The sequence below is a fragment of the Ascaphus truei genome, chromosome 7 (genome assembly GCF_040206685.1).
Source record: "Ascaphus truei isolate aAscTru1 chromosome 7, aAscTru1.hap1, whole genome shotgun sequence".
NCBI classification, from domain to species: domain Eukaryota; kingdom Metazoa; phylum Chordata; class Amphibia; order Anura; family Ascaphidae; genus Ascaphus; species Ascaphus truei.
Genome location: NC_134489.1, coordinates 42512305 through 42531672, shown reverse-complemented (window position 1 = coordinate 42531672; position 19368 = coordinate 42512305). Strand labels below are relative to the sequence as shown.

Sequence of the window (19368 nt, the reverse complement as noted above, 5' to 3'; positions counted from 1 at the left end):
GAATCGGGAATACAAAATCAGAGGAGGGTTCACCTGTTCCTCCAGCAATGTCGTGTACCTCATCATGTGCATGAAATGCCCAGGGGGCTGCTACTACATAGGTGAGACAGGACAGGGGCTAAACAAGAGAATGAACCTGCATCGCCACAGCATCACACGCGGAACAAGAGACAGTCCTGTTGGCGAACATTTCTCTGACTCTGGCCATAAGATGAACGATCTGAGGGTTGCCATACTCAAAGGTAATCTTAAAACCCCGAAAGAGAGACGGTTGCATGAATACAAATTTATGCAACTGTTCGGGACACTTAGCAGTGGCCTAAACAGAGATCGAAATTTTATGAGTCATTACTGACACTAGCGAACTCTCTTCCCATGAGCGCTAAAGGCCATGTCTGTACATACTGTGCTATATGTATGCACACACAGCTGTCTCTCACACATACTAATACTCCTCATTTTTCCATCCATATACACCAATAGGGACCACATAGTATCCACACACACTTTTAGTTGTGCTACAAACTCTCACATTTCCACACCCACCCACACCATTTATATCCCTCTCACTCCACACACACCTTGTGTAGAGCACTGTTTATACTGTGGGCTCTCCATTCATTTTTATTCACACTGATACACATACACACTCTTTCTTCACTTGCTTTCAGCTACCCTTTGACACCTCTAGCCATAAAACACATCCACACCGGGGGAAGGAACAGCACAGATAACATTCCAAGAGACACTGTTTTTAAGTTATCCTTGCTTCATTCATTGTAACATCGCCGGAAGAAGAGATCAGTGTATCTCGAAAGCTCGCACAAATAAAAGCATTTCGTTAGCCACAGAACGGTATCATCTATTTATTTTTTGATTATTGAAGCTCGGCTAACACGGTACTGATACCTCTACATGTATATATATATATATACAGTGTTCGACAAACCTATACATTTGCTCGCCCTGGGCGAGTGGATTTAACCCCCGGGCGAGTAAATATTGGCCCAAGCAGCACACGTTTGGTACTAGGTGGCGAGTAGATTTTTTTGTGTGGCGAGTAGATTTTTTGGTGATTTGTCAGTGTGTGTGTGTGTGTGTGTGTGTGTGTGTGTGTGTGTGTGTGTGTGTGTGTGTGTGTGTGTGTGTGTGTGTGTGTGTGTGTGTGTGTGTGTGTGTGTGTGTGTGTGTGTGTGTGTGTGTGTGTGTGTGTGTGTGTGTGTGTGTGTGTGTGTGTGTGTGTGTGTGTGTGTGTGTGTGTGTGTGTGTGTGTGTGTGTGTGTGTGTGTGTGTGTGTGTGTGTGTGTGTGTGTGTGTGTGTGTGTGTGTGTGTATATATAAAAACCATAATACTGAGTTAAGTTATGGTGAGTAAAAAAAGTGACAAAAACCCTCCACAGGAAAGCAAATATGCAAATATAACTGTATGCTCATTTGCATGTCTTAGGCAGGTCTGCAACCCCGCCTTTCCCCATTATCACCCAGCATACATCACTTCCACTGCAGCAAGGTATTCTGGGAAATGACATGCAAATGAGCACACAGTATATATATATATATGTGTGTGTATTCAATATTACATTCCCCGGGCGATAGCAGGCACAAAAGCTAGTTGTATTATAATTCACTGTATTGTCTCTGTTGTACAGCGCTGGGTACACTGCTGCCGATTTATCTTAGACAGGTCTGCAACCCTGCTTTTCACCAGTATCACCTAGCATACAGTGCTTCCACTGCAGCAAGGGATTCTGGGAAAGGACATGCAAATGAGCACACAGTGTCACCCTTTGCCTGAAAAACCATTTACATGGAACCCATATAAGCAAATGCTCTGCTGTACACAGCATAATGCTGTGTACAGCGTTGCATTTGCTTATATGGGTTCCATGTGAATGGATATTCCATGCAAAAGGTGAAACTGTGTGCTCATTTGTATGTAATTTCCCAGAATCCCTTGCTGCAGTGCTAGCACTGTGTGCTGGGTGATGATGGTTGAAGGGCAGGGTTGCAGACCTGTCTAAGACATGTGAATGTGCTCACAAGTGATATTCTTTATTGGCTATATGCTAACGGTGGAGGTTTTTTGTTGCCTTTTTCACCCACCATAACTTAAAGTGTGTGCGTGCGTCCATCTGTCCTTTGTTTCTCAGGGTGAAGTTAACCCCGCCCTCAGTATTCAGCGAGCCAATCAGATTGTCTCTCAGAGTGGAATGGGTGTGGTCAGACCCAGTGATGTCACTGTGCTATTAAAGGCATTGGACCCCTCCCCCGGTTCAGTCTGGGGTGTGCGGCTGTATACAGTCTGTGTGCAGTCGTACTGTCAGTGTACGGTGTGTGTGGCTGTATGGTCTGTGTTAGAGACCGGTCCTGGACAAGAATGAACAACCTGTGTACTCTGCAGCAACTCAGCCTGGAGACAGAGACGGAGACAGAGCCGGTGAGTGTGTGTGTATATATATAATATATATATATATATATATATCTGTGTATAGAGATTATAAACCTGTGCGTATATGTTTAATTACCTGTGTACAGAGGTGTGTGTGTGTGTGTGTCGCCCTGTCTCACGCACACTTTTTTTATTGTTTGTATCTCATGATGTTAAATACATTTATCTGTATATTTCTCTAATTCTGGATTGCCGCAGACACTTTCTAGTTATGTATTGTTTTGTTCGGAGAAGTGAACACGGATTATCCAGCGAGTGCCTAATCCTACAGCTATGTGCCTATTCTTCATTTAGTGTGTGTATATGTGTATATGTGTATATATATATATATGTGTATATATATATATATATATATATATATATATATATATATATATATATATATATATATATATGCAACATACAGAGCATTATCTAACCTGCAGAGCATTATATAACGATAACCTGTAGAGCATTGCGTTGAAGTTGCTGAACATGTTAATAGATATATGTGAATGTCACTGTAAGATGTGAGCCCTGCCCGGGTAATGGGGGGAAAGAATGTATATTGTTGTGTATTATGTATATTGTTGTGTATTATGTATATTGTTGTGTGTTATGTGATGACATATTCTTACTGTATGAGTAAATAGAATTTATATACATTGTAACTCGCGGAAACTTTATCAGAGAACGTTCCCACTCCTCCTCCTTCCATAAATGTTCGTTGTGGTGTCACAGGTGTGTCTATCTATTGTGTCATTGTGTATTCTGTGCGTCATGGCGCCGTTTTGTACTGCGCTCTGGAATATGTTGGTGCAGCAGACCGTGTAAGGTTGCACTGGGTGGGGGGCGTCCCTCCGCAGGCTGCACATTGAGTGGGAGAGAGGCTGCTCAGTGTGTTATTTAGTGTGGGGAAGGAAGGGGGGGGGGGGGGGGTAGGTCAGGGCTGTTCCTTATGATTTCCGAATGTGTTGAATGGGATAAAAAGGTGACCGGAAGATTTTAGGACTGAAGTATGGGGCAAAAGGACTTTTTATTTCTTTATGACAGGGATATATTGGAGAAACACGGGGCATCTATAGGATCTAGACCCTTTGAAATACCGGGACATTTAGGTACACTTTTCGGATATAATGTAGAGCAGCGTTTCCCAGATGGTGGGTCACGACCCGGCACCGGGCCACGGAAGCAAAATGCCGGGTCGCTTAAAAAAACCTCTCGAAAACCTAGGTGCTTTGTTCTTGGGTTTTGTTTTTTTCACAAAACTCTAAAATACGAGTAAATAACGTTGAATCGGGAACTATTGAATAAATTCAATTAATCGAGACGAACGAAGCGCTCCGTCTGCGCCTCACCGCGCCGTTTCGGAGTCTCGTTCGCGGCAAATGGCGAGGTGGCGGGAGAGGCACGCGACTTGCGGTCTGATTGCCAGTTGAAGCTCTGTAGTAGTGCGTTCAGTCAGTTTCATTGAAAAACATTGTGAGGTGCGGTGACGTGGGAGACTGTAGGATCCGGGTATCGCGTTGCGGTGTCCGTGTGTCCCAGCGCGCGGGACGGACGCTCACTATCCCAAGAACCGAGTCTAGCCCCTTGTACAACTGGTTACGCAAACGGAGCTGTGATCTTTTCATTTACTGGACTTCATATTCTCTACATGCAAGTTACTGCTGGCATTTTTGTAAGAGTAAATGCTTTTTTATTATAGTATATGAAAACTGTATGGACATTCATATCTGTTTTATTTTACCTATAGGCCAGTATAGGCGGTAACATATTTTTAGTGGGTCACGAAGGAGAAGTATCAAAATATCCGGGCCACGGGAAAAAAAAGTTTGGGAAACACTGATGTAGAGTGTTAGCTCTTGGGACCGGTGCCCTGGTTACCTCTTTCTATCTGTTTGACCTCACTGGTGTGTAATATACAAATCTGTACAGCGCTGTGGCACTTTGGCGCGTTAGAAATAACGATAAGAGAACGGGATGTGCGGGGTACGATAGGTTTGTTTCTGTTGCTGGGATTTGATGAAACAAGAAGTTCTGGTCTAGGACTGGCATATAAAGGTTTAGGATTGAACCCATGGGCTGACGGGAATTCTTTATGGGCTGTGACGGTGAATAGACGCACGGTTAGGCGGTGTGTTAAATCTAGGGCAGGGAGTGATTGGGATAATATTTAGGGCAGGACGTAGAGCTGTTGCTTCTTACAGGGTCACCCTGCCCTAGCTGCGCCTCTCGGGGCAGGGTGAATATATGCAGAAATGCAGCTGATCCGGTGTGTGTGGATTGGTAGCGGCAGCTCTGGGGGTTGTGATTTGGTAACAACCTGTCCTGTTAGTTTGTGTTTGTACAGGAAATGCGCAGCAGACCTGTGACCCAGTGAGCTTGCAATTACATGTTTACTACTGATGGAAGGATAGATAAAGGTCACGCAGAGCTGGGAAATGGCGTGTGCGCGTGTGCGCGTGTCGTGTAAAACAGTATTATAAAAACAAACACCCAGAATCTCTAACACAGGGGTGGGCAATTCCAGGCCTCAAGGGACCCCAAGAGGTCAAGTTCTCAGGATATCCCTGCTTCAGCACAGGTGGTGCAGTAAAGACTGAGCCACCTGTGCTGAAGCAGGGATATCCTGTAAACCTGACCTGTGATGGAGTTTCCTACCCCTGGTGTAACCCCACACGTACGGGACTGACGTGAGAAACTCGTATTGCACTAAACGGCTTCCTTACTAAAAGTGCAGCGACCCTACAAAAAACCCCACTGGGATCTTGGAAATAAGCAACATTGTGTTTTATTCCTTTCCGTTCTTGCCTTTGATGTGGGAGAAAGTGCCTTCAAAGGTCACGCGCTGAGATACTTGTGGATTGTAAGCTCTGCAGGGTAATGTCGCTGTGCCCGTGTTGTATACAGGGCAGGAACTGGGGCTGTCCCCAGATATCCCGTGTGTAGCAGTGAAAGGGTTAAGCGCGCACGCACAGAGCCTGTGCGAGGTGTGGCGTGTTCCCACGGCGACGCCGTGTCTGCGCTCTGGCTGTTACAGGCCCGGGTTTGGCAGCGGGATAATGATCCCTTTTTGCTGGCGGACGGGAACTGGTTTAGAAGGAGAGTGTCAGCATTTTCTGTGCGCTGGTAACTGGGGGAAACCTGTTCAGACAAAGGCTGGCTCGGCGGGACAGGAAGGGGCTCTTCCCGCGCGCTGACACTGACGTTACTCTGTGACTTTCTCTCTGTGAGCCTCGGCATTCACTTCAGTGTGGGAAGAAAAGCAGGGTTTTGTATTCCGGAGAATTATTGGTGCAAAAGTTGATCTGGGACTTCTTAAAAATGGCCGCCATTGTGCGCTTCCGTATAACTCAGCCCTGATGCCTGGGTGGGTGTTGTATTCTTCAGACAGTAATTGTGTAGTGCGCTATTAGGGAAGGTGAGAAGCTGTGATCATGTCAGGGTGTCTGTCACCCACTTGTGTGCGGCTGTGTATACTCAGCACTGCTCTATACTTCAGTATGTTGCACCTGTCCCTGCATTATACTTTGTGTAGATACAGTGTCTGTCTTTCATGTGCTGAATACTTTGTATCATTCCTTACTGGGCCGGCCCAAAAAGACTTTGCTCCCTGACCCGATCCCTGACCGCGTGAGCATCGGGTCAGGGAGGTTTCTCACTTCCTGTGTGACCTCGAGAAACACACTGTGCGAGAAGTGACCAGGTCCAATCAAAACTGACAATCTGTGGCCAGTTTCTCAGTACCGGGCAGCAGAGATTGGGGGGGGGGTGCAGAGATCGGTGGGGGGGTCTGGGTGCACCCGCAGAGATTGGGGGCCCCCGGTGCAAGGCTGTGTGGGGTCTTCCTCTGAACAAGCTCTAATTTGGGGAGGGCATTCACCGGGACCCTTCATACTATTGCTCCCTGACCGCACGAAGGGTCAGAGTGTAACCCCTTAGCTACCAGAGAGCCACACATACTGTACGTCTCTGCGTGTCACTGATTTAGATTGTAAGCTCTTCAGGATAGGAATGGATTCCTTCGCTGTGCCTGTATTCAAGTAAAAGAAATGACTATAATAAATAGCTTTAAATGAGGGAACTAGGTGATTGTCTTCTAACTGTGCTGCTCGTCCCGCTGCTCCCTCCTGTGAATGGAAGTGGGCTTTATTGGGGTGACCGGTCAGTGTTTGGGGGTGTACCCTGCTGTTGCTTACGTTTTTGCTTTTTGTTCTCTCTCAGGACCATGTAAGGACCCTGCGTCTGACACTGCGTTCGGAGCGATCCCCCGAGAGGACTGACCCCAACAAATGCAGGGTAAACAGCCTCCGCACCTGTGCGGGCACTGAGCCAAGAGAGGGGCGTCTGTGTCATCACCAGCCAATCGGAGCTGAGAGAGGGGCGTCTGTCATCACCAGCCAATCGGAGCACACAGTCACCCTCTTATATTACCACAATATTATTCAATGCCCCACCAAAAATAACGACCTCCTCCCGGTTGCTCGGCCCTCCTGAAATAAGAGGTTACTCCTGTGTGATGTCGGGGGGTTGGCTGGAGAATAGTCGCTTGTGCCTTTAAGTTCAGTTCATTACAGCAGCTGGGTGTTTTGATGACCCCACTTATTGATGACGTTGTTACTGTGTGCAATGTATCATTATTGCACAACGCGCTTTATTGCTGCTAATTATTCTCTCAATGGGTTCGGTACGTGTTTGTGGGAGCGCTCGGTGACGGGGACGCCGCTGTGACACGCTGCTTCTGACCTTGTACCTTGTTGCGTCCCCTCAGCCGGTTGGACGTCCGTTTGCTCTGATCTCTCCCCGACCTGTCCGTGAGCCCCGCACCCTGAACTCCGAGCTCGTCAAGTCCACAGAAGGAGATGAAGAGATTATTAAGGTTCGAGCCTCGTCTGCACCTGTCTCTGTGCAGTGTATGTGGCAGCACAACTCCTCCACCCCGGAGCTGGCTGCTTACCAGATACACCCCACACACACACACACATGCCCCCCACACACGCATGCCCCTCACACACCCCCCCCCCCACACACACACGCGCTCCTCCCCTGCGCACGCTTTCCCCCCATGCACGCTCGCCCATGCTCCCACACACACACACGCGCACACTCCCCCACCCAAATTCCCTTTTGGGGCAGTTCCCATAAAATAGGGGCGATTTGAGGAGTGACCCCTCACGAGTAGCTGCAAACGGATTACACTAATAGATTGATTGACAGCACGAGCGCAGAAACCTTGTCTACTTGTTTGGCCAAAGTATTATTAAGCCTGTAACCTCCTGAGGTTAAGAGAGTGTTTGCAGGCAGTGCTAGGACCTGTATAAAGGGGATACATTAGGGGGGGGGGGGGGTACGGGATCAAAGATACTTTCACCAAAGAATTTGCCTGAATGAGCCTTCGTTCTGAGACGAGGGAGAGATCAGTGTGTAACTATACAATTTGTAACACTGGGGCTTTTTGTCTTTTGTGGTATACAATTTGTAACACTGGGTCTTTTTGTCTTTTTGTGGTATACCGTTTGGATTATGTATACTTTATTGTAGTTTTTAGATGTAAATGAATTTCCCTTAAACCATTTTTTGGGGGAGTCCCGGCACCTTTTCCTTGCAAAACCCCCATAAATTACCCAGAAGTCCACACCTATTTTGATTTGAACGTCTCTAATCCTCCTCCTGCTCTACCAGGTTTACCTGAAGGCCCGAGCGGAAAACAAAGCCAACCACGAGTGGAATGTGAGCCAGCTAAAGAATGAAGTCCGTCACATTCAGGAGGTGAGAGGGACGGGGAGGGGTCGTGTGTGTGTGTGTGTGTGTGTGTGTGTGTGCCACACGCACACCAACCACATGCACCCACACACCACTATGCTGGGAGAGGGGTATCCAAATTATTAAGGGGTCAAGGAGGACGCCAGTAACGTAACACTAGAAGGGTATTTTATATCCGTAATGTTTTTGTTTTTTTTTACAAAACACCATGCAAAAAAATTACATGATTTGACATGTAAACTTCAATAACCGATCAGGCGTGGCCAAGCATTGCTGGTTCCTCTGGCAGGGGAGGGGTTAATATCCTACCCGTTATAATTTCCTAATCGCTTTATGGGTTTCCCGTCCATCGCCAAGAAATATATCTTAAATAAGAAGGATCCGGGATGGAGTTCCTGGGAGATCCCTCATTACTATGGCCCTGATTTGTATAGGGTAATTGCTGCTTTGTTTCATCACATTGAGTGTGGGGTGTGTCCCTCTCGGGGTGTGTCCCCCCCCAGAGCCTCACTTAGGTTTCTCCCTTAGGCTCGTACGTCATTGAAACAGCTGAGAGAAGACTTCCGTTCTGCGCCCTCAAAACCAGGAGCGGAGTATCTGCAGCCGGACAAGGTAACGGGGCCAGCTCGGGGGGCGCTGACCTTTTTTAAGGGCTTTTCTCTTAGCAGGAAGATTTCTGGGACCCTTCTCCCATTACGCTCCCCCTTTCCATAAACACTGCGATTCCTTCCAGCCCAACGTATAGACTGAATATGGGGATGCTAAGACGGGCCATGCATTGTGTTATAGGCTCCTCTTATCCCATAGATTTTACAGGGGTCCAAAGTGTGTGTGTGTGTGTGTGTGTGTGTACGTGACTGCGTTCTGCGTGAGTCGATCAGGATCACGTGCAGCTTGGGGACATCTCAGGTTCTTGGAAGAGTTGGACGCGTTCTTCTAACTTCTAAGAATCTTTTGAAGTGGAAGATCTGGATGTCAGCGGCTTTAATGATTGTATAATAAAGATCTCGCGTGGTAACGTGTGACCCGATGCACAGGTGGTGAGTGAGTGGAGCATCCTCGGGGCAGCTGACGGAGACGGCCGAGTCTCATGGGGCGGGTTGGGCACCTCCGCCTCTGATAGCATTTTGGCTTTGCAGGTGCAGAAGCAGAACGGGATCAGACACTATGGGGAGTCCTGGCAGAGGCCGGCACCAGAGGAACAGGTGAGGGCTCCGCATTTGGCAGTGGGGTTAGTGGGTGCCCTAACAGATTAGGGTTAAGTGGGATTGCTGGGGCTGCTCTGGTCCCTGTCCCCAGTGGTCACAGGAGTCTGATCCTCCTCGGTGGGCACAGGAGTCTGATCCTCCCCGGTGGGCACAGGAGTCTGATCCTCCCCGGTGGGCACAGGAGTCTGATCCTCCCCGGTGGGCACAGGAGTCTGATCCTCCCTGGTGGGCACAGGAGTCTGATCCTCCCCGGTGGGCACAGGAGTCTGATCCTCCCCGGTGGGCACAGGAGTCTGATCCTCCCCGGTGGGCACAGGAGTCTGATCCTCCCTGGTGGGCACAGGAGTCTGATCCTCCCCGGTGGGCACAGGAGTCTGATCCTCCCCGGTGGGCACAGGAGTCTGATCCTCCCCGGTGGGCACAGGAGTCTGATCCTCCCCGGTGGGCACAGGAGTCTGATCCTCCCCGGTGGGCACAGGAGTCTGATCCTTGTCCTTGCAGGAAGAGCAGTTCCCAATGGACAATGGGGAGAGCATGCGGGAGAAGACACAGCGGCTGTTTGCGAGGCTGCAGGAGGCCGAGAGGAAGCACCAGGCTGAGCGCTGCACATATGAGGTCAGTCTTTGGGGGTCACTGACCGCTGCCGCGCCGCAATGCGTTACTGACCCCTCCAGCTTAGTGACCACTTACTGTCCCCTCGCAGGACAAGCTGCGCCAATGCCAGCAGGAGGTGGAGAAGAGCAGCCGGGCGCGCAGAGAGGCCGAGGAAACCGCCGCAGAGCGCAAGGAACAAGTGGAAGAGATGGGCAGGCTGATGGGTGGTATGGAAAAGGTGAGAGGAACGTGTGTGTACTAATTAATTGTTTTATTAATTGTTTTAATTTTGCAAATTATTTTTTTGTGCACAATGTAGATAGATGTGACGTACATGCACCACTGGTACTGGGTGACACGCACTGTGTGTGTGTGTGTGTGTGCACGTCAAATGGTGTCACCCACCCAATACAACTTACCTGGGAAACACGGAGATAATGTGACTTACTGTAGTGTCCCCTGCCCACGCGGCACAGATTGGCGCTCGCCTGCACGTGCGGTACGATGCCTCCTGCCTGCATGGCACGGTGCCCTCCTGCATGTGTGGCACAGGGCGGTGCCCTCCTGGGCTAATCCCAGCGCTCACACCATGTTCTGTCTCTGCAGGAATACCAAGACCTGCTGCTCAGGATGAAGGAGAATGAGCTGGAGCTGGAGCAGCTGCGGGGGCAGAAGGAGCAGGATGGAGCCCTGCAGGCGAGGTGAGGGGTGGGGGAGAGCCAGGGTCCCACCCACATTCTGCAGGTGGGGTGAGGGGTCCGGGGAGAGCCAGGGGTCCCATCCCAACCAGATTCTGCAGGCGACGTGGTGGGGAGAGCCAGGGGTCCCACCCACTTTCTGCAGGCAAGGTGAGGGGTGGGGGAGAGCCAGGGGTCACACACCCTTTCTGCAAGGGAGGTTAGCGGTGGGGGGAGAGCCAGGGGTCCCACCCCCTTTCTGCAGGCGAGGTGAGGGGTGGGGGAGAGCCAGGGGTCCCACCCCCTTTCTGCAGGCGAGGTGAGCGGTGGGGGGAGAGCCAGGGGTCCCACCCCCTTTCTGCAGGCGAGGATATATATTTTCACATTTCATATAGCGCTTTTCTACCAATGGGACACAACGCGCGTCACTATTACAGCACAGCGCGCGATACGCAGCACATGGGAATGTTACAGACACAGTCCCGGCCCCACAGAGCTTACAATCTATGTGTGTTGGTGACTGAGGCACAGGGAGATAAAGTGACTTGCTCAAAGCCGCCGACACCGGAAATTGAGCCAGGTTCCCCTGATTCACACTTGCTGTCATTGTTTAAGGCCGCTCCTCCCTATATCTCTCACACACACACACACACACACCACACACCACTGCTGGGGATTATATCTTTAACCCTGTAGCATGGGACCTATTGCCCCTGTCCTCTGTGACTTACTGCTCCCCTCTTGTACACGTGTCCCACCTACCTAGCTGCCCCTCTCTCACGCATCCCACCTAACTAGCTGCCCCTCTCTCACGCGTCCCACCTACCTAGCTGCCCCCTCTCACGCGTCCTAACTGCCCCTGCCCCCCAGGAGTGTGGAGCTGGAGAAGACGGTAGCGAGTCTTAAGGAGAAGATCCACCACCTGGACGACATGCTTAAGAGCCACCAACGTAAAGTGCGTCAGATGATCGAGCAGGTGAGATCCGGGGAGCCAATCCCGAGAGAGGAAGGGTACTGCGGCAGCATCGGGGGGTGGCATTAATATGCACACACCAGTCCCATGTTCTCCATATACAGGGCATATAGAGGCACATGGAGGGGACTGGACCGTGTAAGGTGCCTTGCAGTTTAGCACTGCTTAGTGATTAAGGCACAAAGTGCTTATCCAGACAAGCTCCGTATTACACCAGACAGTGTTGCTACAATTGGTAACATTTGTGATGATTGTAGTTGTGTTGCGGCCTTGTGATCGGTGTGAGACAATGTAACACCTCTCCTTGTGTGTCTCACAGCTGCAAAACTCCCGGACAGTGATGCAGGAAAAAGACACCCTGATCCAGGACCTGCGGGAGAAAGTGTCGTGGCTTCAGGCGGAGGTAACCGTGGCAGGGCCGTGCGTGGCCAGAGCACAGTGCTTTTATACACAGTGCTTTTATACACAGTGCTTTTATACACAGTGCTTTCTCTGCCTTTATTTCCACAAGGAGACACTTCTCTCTCATCCAACACAGAAAGAAACTTCTTTTACGCTGTTTATTGAATTATTTTGGGTTTTGGAGACATTGTTACATAAATAACATAGAACATAGAAGAGGTTAATCTCTGCAGGGAAAGTGTGTGTGTGTGTGTGTGTTGCTAGCGTGTGCGTGTGTGTTGCTAGCGTGTATACAGCAGGAGAATTGGGCAATCCATCAAACCATATGGAAGATTTATTCGATGTTTTGGTTCCCGCCGAAGCCTTTGTCAAGACCAAAAAGCAAAGAATGCATTCTGCCATTTATACACTCGCGTGGCAAACGCACAAATGTGAAACGGCGCCAAGACTCTGTGACGTCCTGGGGAGAACAAACGCAGAATAAACCAAACTCCTGACATGTGTGTAACACAAATAAAGCATAAAACGGTAACAATGTGCCAGGTGCAGACAGTATATACGGTTACACGTATAGCGAGAACTCAATGGTATCGGGAAGCAGGCATTGGGCATACAGGGATAAATAAGTATGGCCGCCCTTACTAAGCCGTGTGTTAAGTAGCATTGCTGCGGGCCGTTGCAATATCACAAGAGGCCTGATATGGTGTTTAACTAGGGATACAAGTGAAATTAAAGGGTTTACACAAGATAACCGATTTGGCCGTGTAGGAGCACCACAGGCTTCGGCTGCGCACGCACAAGGTACAGCCCGGGCAGGCCCCAGTCGGCGCGCGTGTGTGTGCGCACAAGGCGCTGCGCACGACCGCCTTTGCCAAGAGTTTTGTCTGTTGGCGCGGCGGCCAATCATTAGTTACAGTGGCGGTTCAGCCAATGAGGGCGAACCAGCCACGTGATGTCATGGCCACGCATTCCCCCCATTGGATCTCCTGCTCTTTACTGGAAGCGCAACCGCAGGTCACGGCTGAAAAGGGTGCACACGCCGCCAGGCGCTCCGACGGACGCGTGCACGCAGTGACTGGGGCCGTAGCCTAGTAGGTGTAGAGTATGTCCCTAGGGGGCACTAAAGTGAGTGAAAACGCGTGGATAAATAAAATGGCCGACCAACATGGAAGTGAATATGATGGACAAGGGACCAATGTATAAGAATAGATACATAAAGTGGCCTTGTTACCCTGTTCATGACATTGCGGGAGACCCAGGGTTGGCTACATACCCTCGTTTTATAAGTAATAAGTCGCCCCAATAGTTTTACTTCAAGTTCTTTCAGTAAATCAGACTTGCCCAGTGTAATCTTCTCTGCTTCCACCGGGCCGGACACAGCAAGTCCTGCAACTTGGAGGTTAATCCGTGGGGGTTTCCAGGGGCAGGGATCTGAAACCCCAAGCAAAGAAACCCCAATTATTTCCAAACGACAATAAATAGTCCCGTTTTAAGGCGCGGGGAAAGTGCTTGTTTCTAATACTCTCTTATCATGGATACACGGGGGCAGATTCACGAAGGTGGGATTACACGTTAACGCACGAGATCCCAGTTTAACTGCCTCCGCATCGCAGTAACCTTGGGGAATCCCTTCACACCCCATCGGTTTGTCAGTGGTTTAGGTCAATAAAGTTCCTAGCACAGTATAGAGCAAAGTTACCGGCAGTAACCTGAACTCCTATAATAATAATAATAATAATAATAATAATAATAATAATAGAACTTGTTTTGTGGTGGGACACGGGGGCCTGGGTGTGAAATACTTTTATACGTTAGGGTCAATAAACCTGTTGGCTGTCAGATAGGCCTACAATCTGTTGTAAAGAGGGGGGTACCAGTGCCTGATTGGGGAACCAGTACCTGGCTGTGAATGGTGTACCCGTACCCGGCTGTTGATTGGGGTACCAGCACCTGGCTGTGATTGGGGTACCAGCACCTGGCTCTTGATTGGGGTACCAGCACCTGGCTGTGAATGGTGTACCAGTACCTGGCTGTTGATTGGGGTACCAGCACCTGGCTGTGATTGGGGAACCAGTACCTGGCTGTGAATGGTGTACCAGTACCTGGCTATTGATTGGGGTACCAGCACCTGGCTGTGATTGGGGAACCAGTACCTGGCTGTGAATGGTGTACCAGTACCTGGCTGTGATTGGGGTACCAGCACCTGGCTGTGATTGGGGAACCAGTACCTGGCTATTGATTGGGGTACCAGCACCTGGCTGTGAATGGTGTACCAGTACCTGGCTGTGATTGGGGAACCAGTACCTGGCTGTGATTGGGGAACCAGTACCTGGCTGTGAATGGTGTACCAGTACCTGGCTGTGATTGGGGAACCAGTACCTGGCTGTTGATTGGGGTACCAGCACCTGGCTGTGATTGGGGTAGCCATACCCAGCTGGGATTGGGGGTACCCTTGCTGAGAACCTCTGTACTCTACCTTCTCACAGAACCTGGAGCTGCACGACAGGATGGACCATTTCCTAACAAACCAAGCAGGACATTCGTCTTCTCTGCCGAGGAGCTATTCCAAGCCCAACGTACACCACGGGTGAGTTACAGGGGGAGCGGAGCTGGGACAGACCCCAAAAATACGGGCCCCAAACAAATACAATTTGTCATTCATTTCCATAGAAACCGGAGCTGCCAAATCTTTGCTTTTAGGATGGATAGATTTAGGGAAGACACATGATCTGATTTTATAAAGTACAATAGCGCAGACTTAGTGCAAGGAGGGGGAGAGAGACCCTCAAAGCCACCTTGACACACCTGTGCTCAAAAAGGAGCCCATCTGGGAGATATGCAAAGTATATTTGAAGGACTCCTATTAGCATATCTCCCAGGTTTCTCGCGTGTGGGCCTTTTCTGAGCTGAGGTTTCTGTCCAAGAGCTGTTTGACGGGATATATATATATATCTATATATATATATATATATCTATAACTTGGGACTCTACTAAACTAAGTATTTCCCCCCACCCCTTCCTCCTCCTCCCCCCCTCCACCCCTTTCTCCTCTCTCCTTCCCCCCCCCCCTTCCTTTTTCTCTCTCCCCCCCCCCCCCTTCCTTTTTCTTTCTCTCCCCCCCCACCCCCACCCCTTTCTTGGTTTTCCTTTATGCAGACAGTTATTTTTGTCCGGCTACGCGGCATTGCCCTTTTCTCTGATCTGTAATCTTTCCTTTCCCAGCAGTAAACGGGTGTACCTCCCCTCGGGATCTGGACGACCCCTCCCGCTTATTAGACTGGTGGAGACATGAGCTCCAGGCCTGGGCTCTGTGAACTGAAGTTGATATCGCGCCGGGTGTGCCGGTCTGTCTGTCCCTTGTCACCCTGCCCGGGCACCGTACCTAGCTGGCATCGCAGGCGGTGAGCCGTGGGTTCACCCTTCTCACTTACCCAGCACCCTCCCAATGGCTACCCCTGGTGAAACCGCGCCATGTCCGTTTGCAACAGTTTTACCTCGATCGGGGCATGTTAACCTCTTCACGACTGGAGGAACGTGCGACGCAGCGTGGAGAAGAATGTGCCTATAGCCCGTCCCGATGCGACCAGACGAAGCATCGAACTGGAGAATGTTCCAAACAAAGCCGCCCGTTTCCCTCATAAAACATGTAATGTTCCTAATCTGTGGGGTCAGTGCGCCCCCAGATCCAACCTGCAAACAGATCCCCCAAGTATTTTCCTCCTTAACCCTCTGTGCCTGGACAATGCATTGCTCTGCAGATCCCACTGAAGGGTTAATCACAGGGCAAGATGTTCTGTTGCTCTGCCGCGGTTATCCAGACGCGGCGTGTCCACTACATTCTTACAAACCGTTTTTAGTTTCACTCTCAGGTGCTGCCAAGTGTTTCCCCTGTGTGTAATACTGCGCTTACCTCTCGAGGACTCTTCCCCCCCCCCCCTGTGTGTAATACTGCTCTTACCTCTCGGGGACTTCCCCCCCCCCCCCCATGTGTGTAATACTGCGCTTTCCTCTCGAGGATTTCCCCCCCCTGTGTGTAATACTGCGCTTACCTCTCGAGGACTCTTCCCCCCCCCCCCTGTTTGTAATACTGCTCTTACCTCTCGGGGACTTCCCCCCCCCCCCATGTGTGTAATACTGCGCTTTCCTCTCGAGGATTTCCCCCCCCTGTGTGTAATACTGCGCTTACCTCTCGAGGACTCTTCCCCCCCCCCCCCATGTGTGTAATACTGCGCTTACCTCTCGAGGACTCTCCCCCCCCACCCCCCTGTGTGTAATACTGCGCTTACCTCTCGAGGACTCTCCCCCCCCACCCCCCTGTGTGTAATACTGCGCTTACCTCTCGAGGACTCTCCCCCCCCCCCGTGTGTAATACTGCGCTTACCTCTCGAGGACTCTTCCCCCCCCCCCCTGTTTGTAATACTGCTCTTACCTCTCGGGGACTTCCCCCCCCCCCCCCATGTGTGTAATACTGCGCTTTCCTCTCGAGGATTTCCCCCCCCTGTGTGTAATACTGCGCTTACCTCTCGAGGACTCTTCCCCCCCCCCCCATGTGTGTAATACTGCGCTTACCTCTCGAGGACTCTCCCCCCCCACCCCCCTGTGTGTAATACTGCGCTTACCTCTCGAGGACTCTCCCCCCCCACCCCCCTGTGTGTAATACTGCGCTTACCTCTCGAGGACTCTCCCCCCCCCCCGTGTGTAATACTGCGCTTACCTCTCGAGGACTAACCCCCCTGTGTGTAATACTGCTCTTACCTCTCGGGGACTTCCCCCCCCCCCCCATGTGTGTAATACTGCGCTTTCCTCTCGAGCATTTCCCCCCCCTGTGTGTAATACTGCGCTTACCTCTCGAGGACTCTTCCCCCCCCCCCCCATGTGTGTAATACTGCGCTTACCTCTCGGGGACTCTCCCCCCCCACCCCCCTGTGTGTAATACTGCGCTTACCTCTCGAGGACTCTCCCCCCCCCCGTGTGTAATACTGCATTTACCTCTCGAGGACTAACCCCCCTGTGTGTAATACTGCGCTTACCTCTCGAGGACTAACCCCCCTGTGTGTAATACTGCTCTTACCTCTCGGGGACTTCCCCCCCCCCCCCCCCCGTGTATAATACTGCGCTTACCTCTCGGGGATTCCCCCTGTAATACTGCGCTTACCTCTCAGGGGTTCCCCCTATAATACTGTGCTTACCTTTCAAGGGTTCCCCATATAATACTGCGCTTACCTTTCGGGGATTCCCCCTGTAATACTGCGCTTACCTCTCAGGGGTTCCCCATATAATACTGCGCTTACCTCTCGGGGATTCCCCCTGTAATACTGCGCTTACCTCTCAGGGGTTCCCCATATAATACTGCGCTTACCTCTCGGGGATTCCCCCTGTAATACTGCGCTTACCTCTCGGGGATTCCCCCTGTAATACTGCGCTTACCTCTCGGGGATTCCCCCTGTAATACTGCGCTTACCTCTCGGGAGTCTTCCCCGTGTGCTGAGGACCTAGTACTGTGTCTGGATTACATACTTTGCACACACAATCCTCCCCTTTCTGTTACACACACAATCCTCCCCTTTCTATTACACACACACCTGGCGTTTACCCTGTGCCTTAGAAAAGTTACTTCCAAACCTCTTTAAGATGAAGACTGGAGCATTTGAAGGATCAAAATAAAGAGACGAGGCCGGGCTGGTGGCACGAGCTGATATCCCCATGGATTGGCTGCTCCCACTCACTCCCGCGATCTAACGGGGCCAATAAACCACACCACGTATAAAAGAAAGGAGCGCAAGAAAAAGCAAAGCCAATGTGATGGAAATAATTATATATTTACTCAATGCTCAATGCTTAAAACAGAACTGTTATCCGCACATACAGTAAATAAGACGGTGTCTTTAGTAGCGGCACATTCCCACTCCCCCCCCTTGTCCCAAGACGTACACAAACCTCAGTGCTCAGTGCGGTTCTCTCACAACCGGTCCCGGTCGGAGGCTGCGGCTGATGTCCAAGCTACCAACACCTGGGCGAGCGGCGGAGCTCACGCTGCACGCCTGCTACTGAGGGGAGGGAGGGGGAAAGTGGGAATCCCACCCGCGTCCTGCGAGGATGTCACACGTCCCGCAATGATGTTACACGTCCCGCAGAGACTCTGGATACCTCTACGCGTTTCGCGTCTCAGTAACACTCCGTCAGGGAGCGTGTGACGTCATCGCTGGACACAGGTGGGACTCCCGTCTTACTTACAGCATGTGCTGATAACAGTTCTGTTTTAACCATTGAGCGTGGAGTAAATATATAACTATTTCTATCACATTGTCTTTTATATGTGGTATGCATGCATTTGAAGGATACCTTTTAATAATGCTCTTTATAGAGGAACTTACACTATACAGAGCTTTCCAAACCTCACAGGTCTCTTCTTCACGAGTGCAGTGTCCCAGACCTCACAGGTCTCTTCTTTACGGTGTCTGTGATTGCGATACATAAACAGAACGGCGAGGTTTTAAAGCTCTACATGCAATGTTACATCTGCCCTGCAATATCTCTCATTTAATAGAATTCCAAAAAGTTGGATCACGCCTGACACAACTCCCAAATCAGAACCTCAGAGCGGTGCTGATCCCAATTGACCCATGTGCGGTAGGAATTTTTGGGGTGCAGGAACAGGTTTTGATGGGGTCCTGAATCTGTCCTTCCTCCCCCTGAATAAGCGTGTTGTCTTCGAGGCCGTCTCCCAGCTCCTATCAGGGGTGCAGAGGCGGTTGGTCTCTGGCATTCTATCAGGGTGCTCCCCCCCCCCCCTCATCCCACTGCCTGTATTTATTTAGGTGCCTCGGATTAGGCGCCAGACGCGGGCCATATACTCTGCGTTTGGGCAAAGTGCTGTAATATAGAGATGAGTAAAGACTGTATATAGTAATAAATTATGATCTTTAATGGGCTGTTTGTGCTCTTTCCAACTCCGTGCACATATCGGCGCACAGCAGGACACGTGTGGACAGTACTTGTTTGTGTATCTTTCTGTGTTTGTTCTTGTGTATCTGTGTGTGTGCGCGTCTGCCTGCCTCTTACCTGTGTCTTGTTTATGTGTCTGTGTGCATGTGCAGAACAGATAAGTGACCTCAGAGGCACACCTGCGTGTGTTCCTGCACAGCCCTCGGGCTAGGTGCGTGCAATCCCTCCTGCGTGTGTTCCTGCTCACCCCTCGGGCTGGGTGCGTGCAATCCCACCTGCATGTGTTCCTGCTCACCCCTCGGGCTAGGTGCGTGCAATCCCTCCTGCGTGTGTTCCTGCACACCCCTCGGGCTAGGTGCATGCAATCCCTCCTGC

General features: G+C 50.6%; 1 protein-coding gene across 2 annotated transcripts; it reads left to right on the top strand.

Moving 5' to 3' along the window:
• The first annotated feature begins 2260 nt into the window (after positions 1-2260).
• TUFT1 (tuftelin 1) lies at positions 2261-16269 on the top strand. 2 transcript variants are annotated; one of them, XM_075608071.1, is made up of 13 exons: positions 2261-2437; positions 6656-6730; positions 7203-7310; positions 8114-8200; positions 8723-8806; positions 9334-9399; positions 9904-10017; positions 10106-10234; positions 10603-10697; positions 11544-11649; positions 11966-12049; positions 14535-14635; positions 15271-16269. In XM_075608071.1, the coding sequence occupies exons 1-13, from the start codon at positions 2345-2347 to the stop codon at positions 15338-15340; spliced, it is 1212 nt and encodes a 403-aa protein (XP_075464186.1). In that variant the 5' UTR covers positions 2261-2344; the 3' UTR covers positions 15341-16269. The 2 variants fall into 2 exon arrangements, with proteins under 2 accessions (XP_075464186.1, XP_075464188.1); XM_075608073.1 differs by having other exon boundaries at positions 15274-16268.
• The last annotated feature ends 3099 nt before the right edge of the window (positions 16270-19368 follow it).

Excerpts from the sequence above, each read along its gene's own strand:
- TUFT1 (XM_075608071.1), top strand. The coding sequence starts at position 2,345 with ATGGTCTGTGTTAGAGACCGGTCCTGGACAAGAATGAACAACCTGTGT. Across the intron at positions 2,438-6,655 it reads CAGAGACGGAGACAGAGCCG|GACCATGTAAGGACCCTGCG; the intron begins GTGAGTGTGTGT and ends GTTCTCTCTCAG. Across the intron at positions 14,636-15,270 it reads AAGCCCAACGTACACCACGG|CAGTAAACGGGTGTACCTCC; the intron begins GTGAGTTACAGG and ends TTCCTTTCCCAG.